We start from the raw sequence: 18946 nt of genomic DNA on the forward strand, positions 1-18946 counted from the left end.
ATTGCTGAGACACTAAAGCTATCCAGGGAATGTGTTGGGTGTATAATCCACAAGCATCTGGGTATACAGAAGCTGTCAGCCAAGTGGGTGCCCAAATGTTTGAATGCTGATGAGAAACAATGTTGAGTTGACACTTCCAAGTTGATTATGCAGCATTTCCAGTGAGTTGATGCCAACGTTTTGGAATGACTGTTGGACTGTTTGGAATGTTACTGTTGACGAAACATGATCCTGAGACAAAACAACAGTCCATGCAATGGCAGAACTTGGATTTTCCAAGGCCAAGGAAATTCAAGACCCAAAAGTCAGCTGGAAAGATCATGGTCACAGTGTTTTAGAATCAGGAAGGTGTTGTAATGACTATCTTCCAAGGTGCCAGTTAATGCTGTAACTTGATGTGCCAATTAAAGGAGGCATGGAAAGAAAAAAGGAGAGGGAAGCTGTGGAAAGGAGATCTTTTTTTTTTTTTTTTTTAAGACAATGTACCTGTTTACAAGGCTGGCAAAATGATGGATGTTTTGATGCGGTTGGGGTTGCAGTGCATAGACCAGTGTTTCTCAACTCGGTCCTGGAATGCCCCCTTGCCAGTGAGGTTTCCAAGATATAATGGAGGCATATAATGGAGGCAGTGTATGCAAATCAAGTTTATGCAAATTCAATATGGATATCCTGAAAACCTGCCTGGGAAGGGGGTGGCCCAGGATCAAGTTGAGAAACACTGGCATAGACCATCCACCCTATTCACCAGATCTCGCTCCATTTATTTTCTGTTTTCAAACCTTAAAAAGAGTTTGAAAGGGCAACAATTTTGGAATGATTCAGAGGTGATTACAGCAGCGGAGCGATATTTCAGTGACCAGACATCACAGTATTTTTTGAAAGGGATACAGAAACTTCAGACACAATGTGTCAAATGTGTTGAACTTAGGGGTGAATATGTGGAATAACTTGTAAGTTTCATGGCTACATGTCATTCCTGTCTTGGTTGGGCTGAGAACTTTTCAACACCCCCTCATAACAAGGAGATACTTTCAAGCTGTAGTCCTAAATTTATGGGTACAATTCTCCTTCCATGACATATATTTTAATCTTAAACAATGGGGTGAGTGACCTTCTAACTACTGGGCAATCAAAGAACTGAGTTAACAGTTAGTTTTTAATGTGGGCAGAGTTTCAGCTTGTGAACATTTAGGTCAGAACTGATAGGGTAAGAAAGGTTCTGCTCCTTAAAGGGAAGTGCACACCCTCAGTCTAGGGACAACTTATGCTTGGGTTACCACAAAATCAGCCACAGCGGTTCTTCACAGATACGTGTCAGTGATTACAAAGTGTCCTATAAAAGTAAAGAGCAAATACAGTCAGAGCGACATTGTCTACCAAAAGCTTAAAATAATAGCTTGATATGGTCCAGCTGCCATACACTGACTTCTGCCATTTCATCTTTCTACTGTTTCTGCATAGCCTCTGTAACTCTCCTTTGCATTAAGGGCTCCTTTTATGAAGCTGTGTTAGCGGTTTTAGCACACACAGCTTTTTAGCACACGCTAAACCCACGCTATGCGGCTAGAACTAACACCAGCTCAATGCTAGCGTTAGCGACTAGCGCGGTCGGCAGTTTAGCCCATGCTATTACGCGCGTTAAACCACTAACGTGGCTTTGTAAAGGAGCCCTAAATGTTGTGATTGAAGAGTGAAGGAGATCTGTTCTAGATAGTAACTATTTTCCCCCTCCCTCTATTAATCTGGTAGCTGTTTTTATCCTACTACTTGCATGTATGCTCTTCTAGTGGTGTTAAAATCCCCAAAAATCAGAACCACAAATTCTAGTATGGGTTAATCTGTTTCTGCTCATTTAAATCCAGTGGTACTGAAGGCATTAGCTATTAAACCTAGATCAAACATAGTATACAGAAGACTTGAAGACTAACCATATGATTTTCTAATGCTGGAACTTTAGCATGTAGTCTGAGGCAAAGTTGCTTACTTGTAACAGCCACACTTGAAGGGGTGAAGTCCCTTGACTGATCCTGATAGCTGGTGCTTTCCCCTAGCTTATGGTAAGCTTTGAAGCTTACTGGGCATGTGCGGGGACCCTACTCCTAGAGACCGTCCCCTCATTCTGACAGTTTTGTCCTTAACAATTAGGATAATATTAGTTTGAGGGGATGGCAGGCGGGCAAGAGTGGCTACATTCCCCTGCTGTCAAAGGAAAACACCTGTTATAAGTAAGCAACTTTGCTTTCTCTGGAGACAAGCAGGGAATATGCAGGCACACTTGAAGGTGAGTCCCAAGCTGAAGGAATTACATGGGTGGTGGCTAGCTATTACAGTGCAAATAAATTTTGTAGAACTGATTGTCCCTAATGAACATCTTGTGACAAGCCTTGGTCTAAACAATAGTGCTTTGTAAAAGTATTGCAGGAGACTCGAATCTATGTGGTATTGTCAGTTGAGAAAAGTCAATTCCAGTTCTGCCAGAGTATAGAGAGAAGATGACAGGAAGACATTGCTGTAATAACGAAGGACCAGTCCTGAGCACACATCAGTATTGAAGATTAGGTTGCAGCTTTACATATATCCTAAATTGATATTGATTTTAAATTTGTCATGGAGGAAGCTGTAGCTCGTAGTTTATGTTCTCCAACAGTACCAGGTGGCTGAATGTGAGCTTGTGAGTAACAGAAATTGATGCAATGTGCAATCCACGAGGATAGTTCAAGTTTATTATTTGATGAATCGCCTATATAAAACATTCTAAGCAATGAACAAATTTAAAAACAGCTTATGAGGTAACAGACAATATTAAAACAGTTTTAAAACAACAGTTTTAGACAATAGATGTTATTAATACACAAGTACATAAGAACATAAGCAATGCCTCTGCTGGGTCAGACCTGAGGTCCATCATGCCCAGCAGTCCGCTCATGCGGCGGCCCAACAGGTCCAGGACCTGTGCAGTAATCCTCTATTTATACCCCTCTATCCCCTTTTCCAGCAGGAAATTGTCCAATCCTTTCTTAAACCCCTGTAATGTACTCTGCCCTATTACTCCCTCTGGAAGCGCATTCCAGGTGTCCACCACTCGTTGGGTAAAGAAGAACTTCCTAGCATTCGTTTTAAATCTGTCCCCTTTCAACTTTTCCAAGTGTCCTCTTGTTCTTTTATTTTTCGAAAGTTTGAAGAATCTGTCCTTCAAATCTATAAATTTTCTTAGCACATGTGACTTAGTGACAAACATAATTTAAAAGGGAAGAGGGTAAAAAGTTACAATTTTATCAGTCAGAAAAACAAAAAAGAGGTAAAAACACAAGGATAGGGGAGATACGGGAAAAAAAAATTTTGTTTATGGGAAAGTCTACATTGGCTTGATCGTTTAAGTAGTAAAAGCATCATTAAATAAGAAAGTTTTTAAAAGTTTTTTAAAGGAGGTGAGATCCTTTTCTTTTCTGATAAAAAGTGGCAAGGCGTTCCAGGTTTGAGGAGCTATAACGGAAAACATATCGTTTCTCCTTGCACCCACTATTTTTAAAGAAGGAACCGATATTAGTTGCTGGCTGGCTTTGGCTGGCTAGATTGAAGGAAACAAAATGCTGGTTGGTTTTATGTAAATGAGAAGTTGCTTTGCGGTAAAAATAATGCTCTTCTGCAGTCTAATGAATGGAGATGCTCTTCTGCTGGAGAGGAGTGTGGGGGTAGAAAGAACGATGACAAAGTTATAGTTTGATTCAGATGAAAACCTGTGACAACTTTGGGAAGAAACTTGGGATGGGTTCTTAATTTCACTCTATTAGGAAAAAATTGGAGATAAGGATGACGAGAGCTTGGAGTTCACTAACTCTTCCAGCTGATGTTAGTGCTGTGAGAAAAGCTGTTTTCCATGTAAGGAATGTGAGAGAAGCAGATCCCAGTGGTTCAAAGGGAGTCTTCATTAATTGATCCAAGACTATATTGAGGCCCCACACTGGGGGAGGATCCCACAGTAGAGGCCTAAGATTATTGAGGTCTCTCATGAAATGAGAAGCCAGAGGCTGGTGAGAAATTAGTTTACTGTCCACAAGAGTATGATAAGCTGAAATTGCAGCTAAATGAAATCTGATGGAGTTTGACTTTAGACCGGAATCTGACAAGTGGCAGAGGGTCTCAGGGGACCCTCTGCCACCAGAGGGCATCCACTCAAACTCAGGGGCGGGAAATTTCATGGCGACATAAGGAAGTACTTCTTCACAGAAAGAGTGGTTGACCGTTGGAATGAGCTTCCAGCGCAGGTGATCGAGGCCAACAGCGTGCTGGACTTCAAGAATAAATGGGATACATATGTGGGATCCCTACGAGGGTCAGAGGAGGAAAGAGGGGATCCCTAAGAGAGTCAATCTGAATAAATAGTCACTAGGTATAGACTTAAGAGGAAGGGACAGTACGGTGGGCAGACTTGATGGGCTATAGCCCTTTTTCTGCCGTCATCTTCTATGTTTCTATGTTTCTATGATATGTTAAGATATAGTCCAGAGGGCAATAAAGAGGGTCTTGCTCTTGAGCACATGCCCATATGAAGAAACGCTTCCATTTAGATTAGTAAGATTTCCTGGTAGAAGGGCGGCATGCCACAAAGAGAACTATTTTCACCGTTTGTGAGAGTGGAAGTTGAGTAAGGAGTGAACTTTCAATTTCCAAGCCATTAGACTGAGACTGCGCAGATTGTGATGTAGCAGTTGACCGTTCTCCTGGGAAAGAAGAGACGGATGGACTCCCAGCAGAATTGGAGAAGCGTCTAAAAGGTCCAGAAGGAGTAAATATTAGATCTGTCTGGGCCAGCGAGACGCTAGGAATATGACATGTTTTGTCTCTGAGAACTTTCTGACGCACTCTGGAAGTTAGAGGAAATTGTGGGAAGGCATAAAGCATATTGTGTCTCTACTGAATGGAGAAAGCATCTCTTGCTATGGCTCATGGAGCTGGATAGAACTAACAAAATTGACTGCATTGGGCATTGTCTTGAGACGCAAAAAGATCCACCTGGGGGGTTCCCCATTGTTGGAATATTTGTTGTAGGATGGCAGGATTGAGAGGCCACTCGTGAGGATCGAGTTTCCTGCAGAGAGAGTCTGCTAGGCAATTGTGTTCTGGAATATATATCGCTTGTAGGTATATGTAAAGGGACAGAGTATAGTTCCATAGACAATAAGCCTCTCTGCATAGCCGAAGGGAACTGGAACCCCCGTGTTTGTTTATATAGAACATTGCTACCTGATTGTCCGCCTGTATCAGTATATGTTTGATGAAAAGCCAAGGATAGAATGCTTGAAGAGCATAATAAACTGCTCTGAGTGCCAAGTGGTTTATATGAAGTGTTTTTTCTTTTTCTGACCACTGACCTTGAGTCAGTAGGAGGTCGAGATGTGCATCCCATCCTTGTTTTGAAGCATCGGTTGTTATGGTAAGCAGATGAGGTGGAGGCTGGAATAGGCAGCCCTCCTGTAGGGCAGTGGAATGAATCCACCAGAGGAGTAGAGCCTGAACTTGTGAGTGAATGACATCTTTGATTCCAGTGTAACTTGAGATGCCACTGCAGGGGTCTCATGTGGAGCCTGGCATTGGTAACGAAGGAAATAGCGGCTGTCATGTGACCAAAGAACTGTAGAATAGCGCGATCCAGTAGGGCAGAAGATTGCCTTACCTGGTCTGCCAGACTGATGATGGTCTGATATCTGTCTTGAGGAAGATAGGCTCTTGCAGAAATTGTGTCCAAATGGGCCCCAATGAATGTGAGGGAATGCATTGGAGTCAGAGTGGACTTCTGGAAATTTATAAAGAATTCTAGAGTTTGTAAAATTTGAACGGTGGTTTGAATGGTTAGGAGCTACTACCGCTAGACATTTTGTAAAAACTCGAGGCACTGATGAAAGGCCGAAGGGTAGAAGCTTGCATTGGAAATGCCTGTTGAGAAACTTGAAGCAAAGGAAATGCCAGTGGGACGGATGAATTGGGATATACGTATATGCATCTTTAAGGTCTAGGGCGGTTAACCAATCATGTTGATTCAGTAATGGGAGAATTACTGGAAAAGAAATCATTCTGAACTTTTCCTTTTTGAGGCAGGCGTTGAGTGGTCTGAGGTCGAGAATAAGGCAGAGACCTTCTGTCTTTTTTGGAATAAGGAAGAATTGGAAAATGGGTTAGCCGCCCTCCCACTGATAAATAGTTAAAAACTAGGGGTAGCTTAAGTTGCAGTGCTGAGGATTGCTTATGGTCCCTTGGACGCTGTTTTGGGGTATAAAGAGACTGTGGGCTTTGCAGATTGGATCTATTATAAAGCATGAATCTTTGACAAGGATAATACTGTTGAAAAATTTGATGATATGCTTTACGATAAGAGAAAGTAGAGGAAGGGCGACGATACTGCTGAGGCTGATCAGAAGGCTGAAAATTCCCTACTGGTTTTCTTTAAGCTGGGACACTGTTACTTGAACCTTTTCACCAAAGAGGCTGTCACCCAGAATGCACCAGGAAGGGGAAGGCCTGCCATTTTGGTGTGACGGGCCTTCTCGATGGTGTAAGCATCCCTCTGGCTGGACTTTCTACAAAGAGTTACAGGGGTTTTGGGGTGCAAGGAAGGGGGGGTCTAGAAGCTTGGGGGTGTGGGGGGGTCTAGAGGGGAGGTGTCACCAGTTGGAGGTATTTGGAAGTTCCAGGGGAGTTCCGTCATGAGAGAGTGGGCATCCTTCCTGCTGGAGGGCTTTGCAGAGGGGTTTCCCTGCTGCAGCTGATTGTGGCAGGGAGACTCCCATGCTGCGATCAGCTCAGTGGCCACATCTATTTGAAATATAGGCCAGCATTTTACAGGCCTACATTTCAGGTATCTGTCGTGGCCCTAGGGAGAATCCTAAGGCCGCTTAAGCTTGCTCTAGGCTACTTCCTGGCAAAACCACACCCACACCCAGCCTTGGGAGAGCTTAAATGTCCCAAAGCATCTCCCTCAACCATGACAACCGCCTATGGCGGCCTGCATCTCAATGTTTTTTGTTTTTTTTTTAGAAAACATGCATCCCAATTGGCTGGTTAGACAGTGTTAGGACACCAACTGCTGCCTACAATCAGGATGCAGTTTATAAAATCTGCCCATTTCCTAGACTTCCCCTAACCACTGGAAAAAGCAGATCTCAGGTTCTGAAGTGCCATCATCACACTTCAGAGCATGAAACTTGCCTTTCTCATTCCACCTCAAGGTAGAGGTAGGAACTATAGCATTGAGGGAAAGACTCTGAGGAAAGATGGATGTACACATCTCAGCACATTGCAGATCCTGGCATGTGTCCTCTTGGAGCCAAGCAGGCAGTGTTTGCACAGTGGCACAGAAGAGACAGTCTTAGATGAATGTTTCCTGTTACACCAACTAATTTCTGGTTCTCATGTCTTCTCTGCAGGCCTGCATAAGTAAAAGTCCCCACCACTGAATGGAACAGAGCCCCCATCCCTTGTGAGCTGACTGCTGCAGCTGTTCCAACCATCAGCCAGGTCGCTGAGGCCAGAAGAACCAGCAGGAGACTACTCATTGAAATTTTTTTTCACACAATGATTGTATGTTTTCCTGCTGACGTGTAGGACCATACCACTCTGTTCAGAAGAATAGGTTGGTCATGGATGAAACTCTAGGGTCCAGAACAGGCTGCTGCTAGCAAAAGCCATCAAAAGAGGGACAGAAAGAGGCAGGGGAGATTCGTATGGACTTGGAAGGTTCTGATTGCTCCCCTAAACTTTCTCTTTCTTGCTGTCATCAGCGCTTCTACAGGATTGGAAGCTTTGTGTATTCATTGAGAAAAAACAAGACCTTTCTGCTTTCATTTCATTCTGTACAGGGGGATGTTTACAATGACATTAGGAGGAAATGGTGTTGCTAATGAGAGAACTTTGTTGTAGTCCAAATTCTAAAATTTGGGGGGGGGGAGGGGAGAACAGTCAGTTGTAGCACTGAAGAGAGAAAACAAATTAAAAGTCTTGTTTACCTCTTCTAGTAATTTAAACTGGTACAAATAAAAGAATAGAGCTCAAGCAACAGGTATTTATTTTTCCAGCTGTTCCAGTACTGAATTCAAGCACTGATGAAGTGTGGTGGTGTTACCTAAGGGTTTCTCCTAAAGGACTTATCTTGGCTTCTCCAAATTCTCTCCACAGTCAATTGTACTAGAGAAGACTCTTTGTATATTCATCTGTCTTGAAATGCTTATAACAGAGGCTCTAAATTAATTTCATTAGTCACCTCACTCAATTCTTCCTTCGTGAAGAGTGGTTTGGGTAGTGATACTGGCCGCTGGAAAAGCAGCAGCAGCTCCTGTTGAGCCATCACTACCGAATGGAAAATGCAACAGCAACTTGAAGCATGAGTCTGAATAAGGTGAAGACAAGACTCCAGTCTACAATAAGAGCTGTGAACCCAAGCGGAGGGGAAAGTTCTCATTATGTGACTACTGGAAAGGCACATACAGACATATCAACTTGTTAGTCACACAATCAGGATTCTAAATTGATTTACAGCACAATTTTATCATATCTTTAAAATGTTTTTTTCTCTTGAGACAATAATCCTAGGGTAGCACAACAATTAACAATTTTAAATCATCATTTAATTGTGCTTAAAAATTTTAAACCACAAGATTAATCACATAATCCAACTCTGATGATAACTATGATGCAATGTGTAGAGTCAAAATAAATTAGCATATATGCAACATTAAAAAAAATAATCTAGAATCCATGTTATTTTTAGAAACTAGTAATGCTTTCAAGCACAGGGAATATAAACAAATATCTTTTAAAAAAGCAGTTATTTAGACAAAGCAGCTGACTGGCACTTCTGGGCAGCAGAGATTATTTGTCAATAATAAATCCCACTTTTGAGAATAAATGTTAATAAGGAACAGTGGTGGCTGAAGTACAAAATAAAATCCTGTGAGCTTGGAGAGAGCTGGGTACTTGATACAGCATCTTCTCCACCAGCCTAAAACATGAAAGTCTTCAAATGAAGTGGGTGGCAATTTTCATCATCAGAGCCAAGTGGCAGATTCAATTTCATTTTATTCTGTGGTTGTTTCTTGGAAGATGGAAGTAAAGGTTTATAGCTCGGAGTTTCCATAGCAAGCAATTATTTGATGGAAAACCAAAGTATTTTCATGTTTCATCCGAGTAAGAAATGTCAGTTTCTTGAATTGTATTTGCAAAGAATGGTCGAGTTGCCATTTAAGAAAACGTTACCATTGCCTTTTGGCACTTTCCTTCCATAAGCCTTCTGGTTTATGGGCAGTGATGCAGATCAACCTGTAAATGGCAGTTACATGCTTAGAACCTTGTGTTAAAATAATTCATTTTATAATTGTAATGCTTTGGATCGTTAACATGCTAAAAATGGAACCCTAATTGTAATTCATATATCACCTTATACTTGTCTTCTAGCCCAGCAGTGACACCAGCTCTGCAAATGTTTTGAGCAACTATAAGGAGGCACCTGACAGATCTGGTATAACTGTTATTATACCTACTCCCCAACTTGTTTTGAGGGCAAGGGGCCTACAAATTAAACCATAAAGTCCTTGTTTCTTTGGGTATGTGTACTTACCTTACATAACTGCCTCATGGTTGCGCCAGCCTTGCATCGACGCCAGGTGGTTATGGGATTAGAGGACAGAATAGATAGGCAGCGAGGGTCAGAATTCTGAATTTGTTAATTAGTTTTGTATAGCAGCCTGTTACATTGCTACACACTTTAAAACTGTAGCAGTTCCAGCATACAGTTTGGCTATTATGCTGATCAAAACATGTTCATAGCTATGAATCAATCCATCTTTGCACAGTGGTCAACAGAGTACAATCTAATGCAGATGTTGCGAACTCTAGTCTCAGCCATGTTCAGCAATTAACTCAGTCCTTCTTTTAATAGACACTATTTCAGATTTTCACCTGGAAGGCTCATACTTTCACTCCTTTCACCATGGCCCTGAGGACCACTGCTAAAATCCTGTGGGTCACTGTGGTGCTGGTAAAAGGTACGATTTGAAAACGGCAATCAATGTTGAAACCATTTCACATGCAAATGAGTTTCGCAGAGGTTCCACTGTAATCCCATCCGGTCATTGGAGAAAGTGACCGACACATGCACAGAAGCAGCAAGTGAAGGCCCAAACAGCTAAGCGGCAGGGAAGCGCTGAAGCAGCCTCCTGCCACGCAGTTGTTTGGTTCCTGAGGAAGGAGGTTTTCCCTCGAAAGGGAGCCCAGTTGGATGGGTTCACTTCATGCTAGCTATTTTCCTACTCCAGATTTCTACGGAGAAGCTAAGTACCTAAACTTTTTGTTTAGTTCTTGACTGTGCCAGCTTGGCTGATTTTGGACGCTACTGTACACTTTGGATGAGGGGCAGAGACAGCCTAACACATCTATTTATTGATGTGATTATTTATATTTTTAACTTTTAGCACACTGGTTTGTGCACTAGTTCAATTTTGTTAAATTTTCACACGGACTAGCCCGGGGATGTTACCCTTCTGGATGTATGACTGTGACAGCTAGGGGCATGATCCCATTGCAGGCTATGAGATTGAGGGCTTCCCATTCACCTTTATAAAATTTGGGTAGATGTTCTTGTTGGGCTGTCTCTTCCCCTCACCCTTCTTTTTGGGTCAGGGGAGACTTGCTCTTTTGGCTCAGCTGTTTGGGAACTTAAAAAAAAATGGCAAAAGGAAGCCCACTCCCTCCTGCCTCGGCCACCTGGACCCTCCTCTTATACACCCCCCCACCTTTGAACTGAAGATCATGAGGAGGGGTGCCCACTCCCTCCTGTTGCCAGAGCCCCCTGTGAACCCGACCACTCCACTTCCTCTAAACTGAAGGTTGGCAGGAAGGATGCCCACTCCCACCTGTTGGCAGGCTCACCTCTTCAAAATGGTGAGCCTTCCCCTTCCCAGTGCATCCTGGGATGCACTAGGAGGGGCCTAAGACTGATTGGTTCATGCGCCTAAGGACCCTCCCATAGGACGTACCTTAGGCACCTGGACCAGAATCTTAGGCCCCTCCTAGTGCATCCCAGAATGCTCCGGGAAGTAGAAGGCCCACCATTTTGAAGAGGCAAACTGTCCACAGGAGGGAGTGGGCATCCCTTCTGCCAATCTTCAATTTATAGGTGTGGTGTGGTGGTGGTAGGTCAGGGTAGCTGAGGTAGGAGGAGTGGGCTTCCCTTCTGCCAATTTTTTTTTTTTTTTTTAAAGTTCATGGGGTGTAGGTTGTCATCGGGGGAGGGTCCCAGCCCAACTTTTTAAAGTTATTTTTAATGTGGATAGAAAGAGTACGTATATGTGTGTAACACATGTACAACATCTATGCCTATTTAAAAAAAGCTGGGTTTTTGTGTTGGTTTTTTTTTTTAAACACTACCAGCACCTCCAGACCTGTCAGAGATTTCAGAGTGTTAAAAACTAGTACTTCATTTTGTGCATCATCTGGACATTGATTGGAATGCTCATTTTAATACTGATGAGTGTATTGTAATCTATTTACAAACGATTATCAGAGGCTGCTACAAACCATGGAAAAGACTGTGATTAGCCATTTTAGGTATCAATAACTGGAGTCGCTAAACAGATTAAAACTGGTTTAACATCAAATTGTTAAAAGCATAGTGAGTTTTGAGTATATGGGTCTGAATACCTTGCTGAATCAGCCTAGGTAAGAGAACCTGAATTACTGGGGGAGGGGGGTTGGATCTTTACATAGGGCTCCAGTTTCTCTTACTGCTTTTTATCTTTTATTTTCATAGCTGCTTTTTAATTTATCCTGTAAAGAGAATGTGAACTTACAAAATAAACCCCCTAAGCCAGTCGTCTTAAACTCAAACCCTTTGCAGGGCCACATTTTGGATTTGAAGGTACTTGGAGGGCCTCAGGAAAAATAGTTAATGTCTTATTAATGAAATCACAATTTTGCATGAGGTAAATAAAACTCTTTATAGTTTATAAATGAATATGCTAAGCCAGGTAAAAGGCTCAGCCTATCCCCCAGCACCAGGTTTTCTTTTTTGTTTTAATTTAATTTCGTTGGTGGCCCGACATCGCTGGATCCAAGAGCGGACAGGGAGGCTTGCCGGCGTGGGAGTGCACTCCGCCCCTCCCCCCACCCGACACGAGTACGCTGAGCCAGTTAAAAGGCTCAGCGCCTAACAGTGTGCTGCCGTTTGGCACGCGGTCAAATGCGCGCGTCAAAGGCGCCTTAGCGAGCGCCTTTGCGAAGCGACCAAGAAGTGACCCACACCCACAACTCTACCAAAAGTAAATCCAACTGAAAAACAGCAGCCAAATCGCCAAAGACCCTTCCATCAACTATCTACTACCACCAACCACCAAAAAAATAAATAAATAAATAAATGACGCTAACATCACGAGCCCAGCACTTCATACTGTTAATCCTTCTTTTAACCAGAGGAAGACAGCAGCAAATAACCTCCTTCCATCACCCGCTACAGATATAAATAAAACTCTCTTACCAAACAGGAGAACGTCAATTGACAGAAATTCAAACCTGCAATCTAACACTCTACATTCCATTACCACAGCATGGGAAAGAAGACCAACACACACTAAGACTAAACCACACCGGCACTCCAAATCACATATATACCCAAATACAACTCACAGCTATTACACAGAGATAACCACACTCAAATGTACCTACCTAAATATCAGAGCGCTAGGTCCAAAAACAGAGCTTATAAAAACCTGGATAACACATGAAAACCTGGACTGTCTTTTCCTCACAGAAACCTGGCTAACCTCTGACACAGATCCCAGAATAACTGAAGTTTGCCCACAAGGATATAAAATTACGGTGGTCTGCAAAGAGAAAAAAAAAGAGGTGGAGGCCTAGCAATCTTAATCAAACAAGACCTAACCCTTAATATAATTGAAAAAAACATCTAACCAATACATGGACCTATTAGCGTGCCAACTTTCAAGCACCACTCTAAAAGATACATTAACTGAATGCTCTGCTACATAGCGCCGGGAAACTGGTCTTTAGCAAAATCTGAAGTGGAAGACTTCATATACCAAAACTCACTAATAGCAACCTACAACCTACTCCTAGGAGACCTAAATCTACACCTAGAAGATCTTTCATCCAAACCAGTAGACAACTTTCTCTCATTTCTAAAAGCCTTATCCTTCCAAATGCTAAATCCACAAACAACTCATGAAAAAGGCCACCAAGTTGATATCGCAGCCTTCATGACCCACCAACCATCCCTAACAGAAATTCATACATCTAGCGGAACATGGTCCAGATCTATCTGGTCAGACCACTACACCTACACCTTCAACATCAACTGGACCAAAAACAAAAAAACTATAACAAAACTCAACAAATTAACATACACCTCACGCAAACACATCAAACCCTCCATATTCTGGTCTAAAATAGATTAAACAATACTAGAAAACAACCCCGAGGACTTCATCTTACAATGGGAAAGATTACGCACCAACACCCTTGATGAGCTAGCTCCACAACAAACCAAAACCAGAACCAGCAGGATATCAGATAAATGGTTCGACGCCAAACTGCTACAATTCAAAAGACAATGTAGACGACTAGAAAGAAAATAGAGAAAATCGAACTCAGATCATACAAAATCCGCCTGGAAAACAATCGTCAAACAATACAAATCACAATTAAAGGATAAGAGAAAAGCACTCTACACCAACCTAATAGGCACTGAAAAACAAGACACCAAAAAACTATTCCAAATTCTAAAAACCCTGACTGACACCAAACCCTACCTGACCACTAACAATACTACTCCCCCCTCAGCCACTCTTTTAGCAGAACACTTCCAAAATAAAATTACTAATGCAAGAGCTACCCTCAATGACACCTCTTCCCATCCTAACGCATTCTCAGTTCTCCCCACAGATAGAGATACTACTGCAGCAGACAGAATATGGTCTTAATTACCCAACATTCAATGGCCCGAATTCAACAAATACTACAAAAAATATAGCCATGCATCCTGTGACCTCAACAACTGTCCACCATATCTCCTAAAAACATCCAGCACGAAATTCCACGCTCTGCTTCTAAACTGGATAAAAATCTCACTCATAAGTGGCCACTACCCAACCAACTTCAGCAAAATCATCATCACCCCAATACTCAAAGACCCCAAAGGATCGATAGACCAAACCGCCAACTACAGACCCATTGCCTCTATTCCAGTCTATGTCAAAATAATAGAAGGACTGGTTGCCAAATTCTTCTCCAATTACCTAGAAAACCAAAACATACTCCATTCCACGCAATCCAGCTTCAGAAACAACTTCAGCTAGAAGCACTCCTAGGATCTCTCTTGGATACAGCCAGACAACATCTCAGTACAGGAAAAAAAAAATGATGCTGCATTCGACCTGGTGGACCTGACCGCTGCATTCGATCTGGTGGACCATAACATACTACTACAAATCCTAGATATAATAGGTATCACATATAAGGTATACTCATGATTTGAAGGATTCCTTAGATCAAGAACCTATAGAGTAAAATCAGATAAAGAAAAATCTAAACCTTGGTCAAACCCCTACGAAGTTACTCAGGGATCCCCTCTATCCCCAAATCTCTTCAATCTCTATACAGCCTCCCTCAGCTCTCACCCGGACAAAAAAGGCATAACTTCCTAAAGCTATACAGATGACATTACCATTCTCATACCCTTCGATCAACCAAAACTCTCCATGACAAACACAATACACCAAATATTAAAATCAGTAGCAACCTGGATGAAAGATCACAAACTGAAATTGAACCCAGATAAAACTAAATTCATCCTCCTAGAAAATGACAAAATACCAACCATAACCAACATGGAAATCAATGAAATCAACTACCCCATATAACCCACTCTTAAATTACTAGGAATAACAATCGACAGATGCTGCACCATGCAACCGCAAATAAATAAAACAATACAAAAATCATTCTCAGTCATGAGAAACTTAAGACAAGTTCGGAAATTCTTTGAGAAAACACAATTCCAGCTCATAGTTCAGTTCCTAATACTAGGCCTACTTGACTACTGTAATATCTCCCCTGCCCTGCAACTATAACAAAACAATTACAAACTATCCAAAACATAGCACTAAGACTTACCTACTCTTTGAAGAAACATGACCACATTACAGAAGCATATCTCAAATCGCATTGGCTTCCAATCCCAGCAAGAATACAATTTAAATTCTACTGTCTACTATTTAAAACTTTATACGGAGACAGTCCAAACTACCTGAACAACCACCTCATCCACAACACCTCAACCAGACATAGGAAAATTCACACCCCATTCTCATACCCTCCAATTAAGGAGGTCAAATGGAAAAAAACTATACAATGGCCTCCTAGCCACTCAAGCAGCCAAACTAGAAAACTAAATCACCAATCTACTGACAGCATCCCTAGACTATAAAGCATTTAGAAAAGAAATAAAGACCATACTCTTCAAGAAATCCCTGAAAAAAAGAAACATCGCAAGTTCAAACACCACCTCTCACTAAAGCCAATAACCCTAAACAATTAACCAAACTCATTTCTTACTCTCTTTAAAAATGTCCAAATCTCTTTTTTGGTACGATCTTGTTGTAATACTTCCTTGATAATTCTTTTGTAATCTGCCTTGAACTGCAAGGTAATAGCAGAATAGAAATCCCTAATGTAATGTAATATTGTAAAGAGACATATGATCAAGAAACTGTTTTATTTTACTTTTCTGATTATGCTAAACATACCGAGGGCCTCAAAATAGTACCTGGCAGGCCACATGTGGCCCCTGGGCCACGAGTTTGAGACCACTGCCCTAAACTAAGCCTACTGTTGTAAAAGCCACACTCCCACTCCTCGGCTAGCTAAGCACTTTCCACTCACCCAAAACTGATCCAGATCACATTAAGGAAAAACACTGCTATGCTGAAAGTAGAGCTCACAACTCTTGTGAAAACACTATAGCCAGGCACAAAGTGCTGCTCAGTAGCTTGTACTATTTGTAGAATTTCTGCTAGAATTTAAAGTACCGATAAAACATCACCCAGGCCAAAATGTGGTATTTATTAAATAAACCACTATTGCTTGTATTCTCTCAAGACTTTGGTTCATCCATTCTGTTTTTGTTTGTGACTTTCTTAAGAAGGTATTTGATTAACCTACGGTACACATATGCTGGATTTCTTGTACCCTCACGAACTGAAACTTAAACATCTAAAACTAGAAGGCCCTACTCTCAAAAAACTCCATTGGTACCGGTCGCCTTCAGAGTCCAATATAAAGCAGTGATGATTTGTCATCAATTCTTGTATGGAAACATCCCAGAATTGCTTAAAAGTAATATACAGTGGTACCTTGGTTTACGAGCATATTTCGTTCCAGAAGCATGCTCGTAAACCAAAATACTCATATATCAAAGCGAGTTTCCCCATAGGAAATAATGGAAACTCGCTTTGATACGTTCCTCCCCCCCCCCCCCCCGAGGCCAGCAGCGCTGCTCCCCCCCCCCCACGGCCAGTGGCGCTGCTCCCCCCCCCACGTGAATCGGCAACCCCCCCCGAACAACTTGAACTTACCCCCCATCTGGCACTGGCACACAGCCCACAGGACGTGCCAGTGCCACTAGAAGATCTTCCTGCCTCTGCCAGAATTAGAAGGCCTTGAGCATGCGCAGATGCATGCTCAAGGCCGGCAGAGGCAGGAAGATCTTCTAGCGGCACCGGCATGTCCTGTGGGCTGTGTGCCGGTGCCAGACCAGGGGGGGTAAGTTCAAGTTGTTTGGGCGGGGGGTGCCGGTTTGAGCGGGGGGGAGTGATGCCGATTATCAGGGGCCCCCCCCCCCGCTCAAACCGGCACCCCCCGCCCAAACAACTTGAACTTACCCCCCCCCTGGTCTGGCACCGGCACACAGCCCACAGGACGTGCCGGTGCCGCTAGAAAATCTTCCTGCCTCTGCCGACCTTGACCATACATCTGCGCATGCTCAAGGCCTTCTAATTCTGGCAGAGGCAGGAAGATCTTCTAGCGGAACTGGCACTTCCTGTGGGCTGTGTGCCAGTGCCAGACGGGGGGGTAAGTTCAAGTTGTTCGGGGGGGGGGTGCCGGTTCACGTGGGGGGGGGGAGCAGCGCCGCTGGCTGAGTACAGCCAAACCTCGGTTTGCGAGTGTTTTGCAAGACGAGCAAAACATTTTCGCAAAACTTGTCTCGCAAACCGAGTGTTGACTCGATTTGCGAGCATTCCCACGGTGCTCGCAAATCGAGTCAACACTCGGTTTGCAAGACAAGTTTTGCGAAAATGTTTTGCTCGTCTTGCAAAACACTCGCAAACCGAGGTTTGACTGTACTCAGCTATACACCAATGAGATCTCTGCGTTCTGAGTGTTTGGCCTTACTGAAGACACCCGTGAATCCAAGACTTGTTGAAACAGGTAAAATGACTTTTTGTTGTGCAGGAGTTAAGTTATGGAACTCCTTAATGGCTCAAATACGAAACTGCTTGGAAAAGGGTAGGTTCAGAAAATTACTAAAGACGCAGCTTTTCGTAGATGCCTTTTTTTAGTTATCTTAGCTAAAATTGATGAATTATCCAAGAGCCCTGCTAGCCACTCTATGCTATTTTCTTGAGGATTGTATGTAACCTTACTTTTATTAGATGAATATTTTATTATTCATTTGTTTTTATTCCGTTGTCATTTTAACACTGTGCATGTAAGCCATGTAAACTGTTTAGTTTTAGACATAGAAACATAGCAAAATGACGGCAGAAAAGGGCCAAAGCCCATCAAATCTGCCTGACGGAATATAAATTTTTAAAATAAATAAATAAATAATTCTATTTTAAAATAAAATGATCCACAAACTCCATATACAAAAAATAGAGTTGCAGATCAGTAAAGACACTCAACCCATCTTCTAAGGCAGAGCAAAAGGGGATTAGAGCTTGTATTAGGTTTGTGCGACTCACAAATAGAAGATTAGATTAGATTATCTTTAATTCTTAACATAAATTTTTTACCCCAATCCCCATATGCCCCAGTTATAAGCATTAGGGAGGATGTAGACAGAATCTGGACCTTCTTTCCCCCCCAAGTAAAGTGTACTTCTATATTCTTTCTTTTTGAAGTACCTCTTTTAGGGCCTGATGTTATAATGAGAACAGCTACAAGAGAAGTCCCCCCTCAAAAAAAAAAAAGTACCCAGATAACGTTGAAAAGAGGCTCCCAGCTTCCTCGCCAATAGCACTGAAGTGCTGACCTAGAATTACCCCAGGGATAAAGATGTGTATAAATTATTAGAATAGCAGCATAACATCCAACTCCACACCACCTACACAAAGTATGCCCAAGTACATGTATACTAACATGTAGGTTCATACAAAAGATCTTTCACACATTGGTCAAAAGTATTAGGAATGCTATATAACAAAGTAAATTTACATGAAATCAGATCTGTTCAATCTTCAGAAATGAAAGAGCCTATTTCAGATGAACAGTGAAGCTACTAGTGGTCTAACCATATGTCTTGTCCTAAATCTTCATCCATTACTCAATCATCTATAATAATAAAATGTTAGTCGCGCATGCGCACTCTAAAGTCGTGTTCCCTGATCCGTCGTGAACATGAGAGTGCGCATGTGCGCTTAGTACGTCACCACAGCTTCCCTGCTCTCCACCTCGCACCGCTGCAGTAACGGCCCCACACTCGCGACTCGCCTTTGTTCTGGAGCCGACTGGCCTAATGTCCTCTGCTGCGTCACCGATGATGTCATCAGGGACGCGGCAGAGGACATTAGGCCAGTAGAAGACCCGAAGCAGCGTTTAGTGTGGCTGGGACGCTGCTGCTCCTGCCAGGTTTGTCAGCCCTGTAGCGGTGGGAGGGTCAACGGGG

The 18946-nt window shown here is 42.5% G+C and overlaps 2 protein-coding genes across 2 annotated transcripts in view; one reads left to right on the forward strand and one right to left on the reverse strand.

Moving 5' to 3' along the window:
• NKAIN4 (sodium/potassium transporting ATPase interacting 4) overlaps positions 1 to 7873 on the forward strand; it is a 197818-nt gene extending 189945 nt beyond the window's left edge. The window contains exon 7 of the mRNA XM_033963605.1: positions 7422 to 7873. Within this exon, the coding sequence (XP_033819496.1) occupies positions 7422 to 7431 (10 nt within the window). The 3' untranslated portion in view covers positions 7432 to 7873. The remainder of the gene's footprint in view (positions 1 to 7421) is intronic.
• A 110-nt stretch (positions 7874 to 7983) lies between these two features.
• Positions 7984 to 18946, reverse strand: part of BIRC7 (baculoviral IAP repeat containing 7) — a 65235-nt gene continuing 54272 nt past the window's right edge. Inside the window, exon 7 of the mRNA XM_033963602.1 lies at positions 7984 to 9309. Coding sequence (XP_033819493.1) covers positions 9305 to 9309 — 5 coding nt within the window. The 3' untranslated portion in view covers positions 7984 to 9304. The remainder of the gene's footprint in view (positions 9310 to 18946) is intronic.

Source organism: Geotrypetes seraphini, chromosome 11 (assembly GCF_902459505.1).
Source record: "Geotrypetes seraphini chromosome 11, aGeoSer1.1, whole genome shotgun sequence".
Lineage (NCBI taxonomy): Eukaryota > Metazoa > Chordata > Amphibia > Gymnophiona > Dermophiidae > Geotrypetes > Geotrypetes seraphini.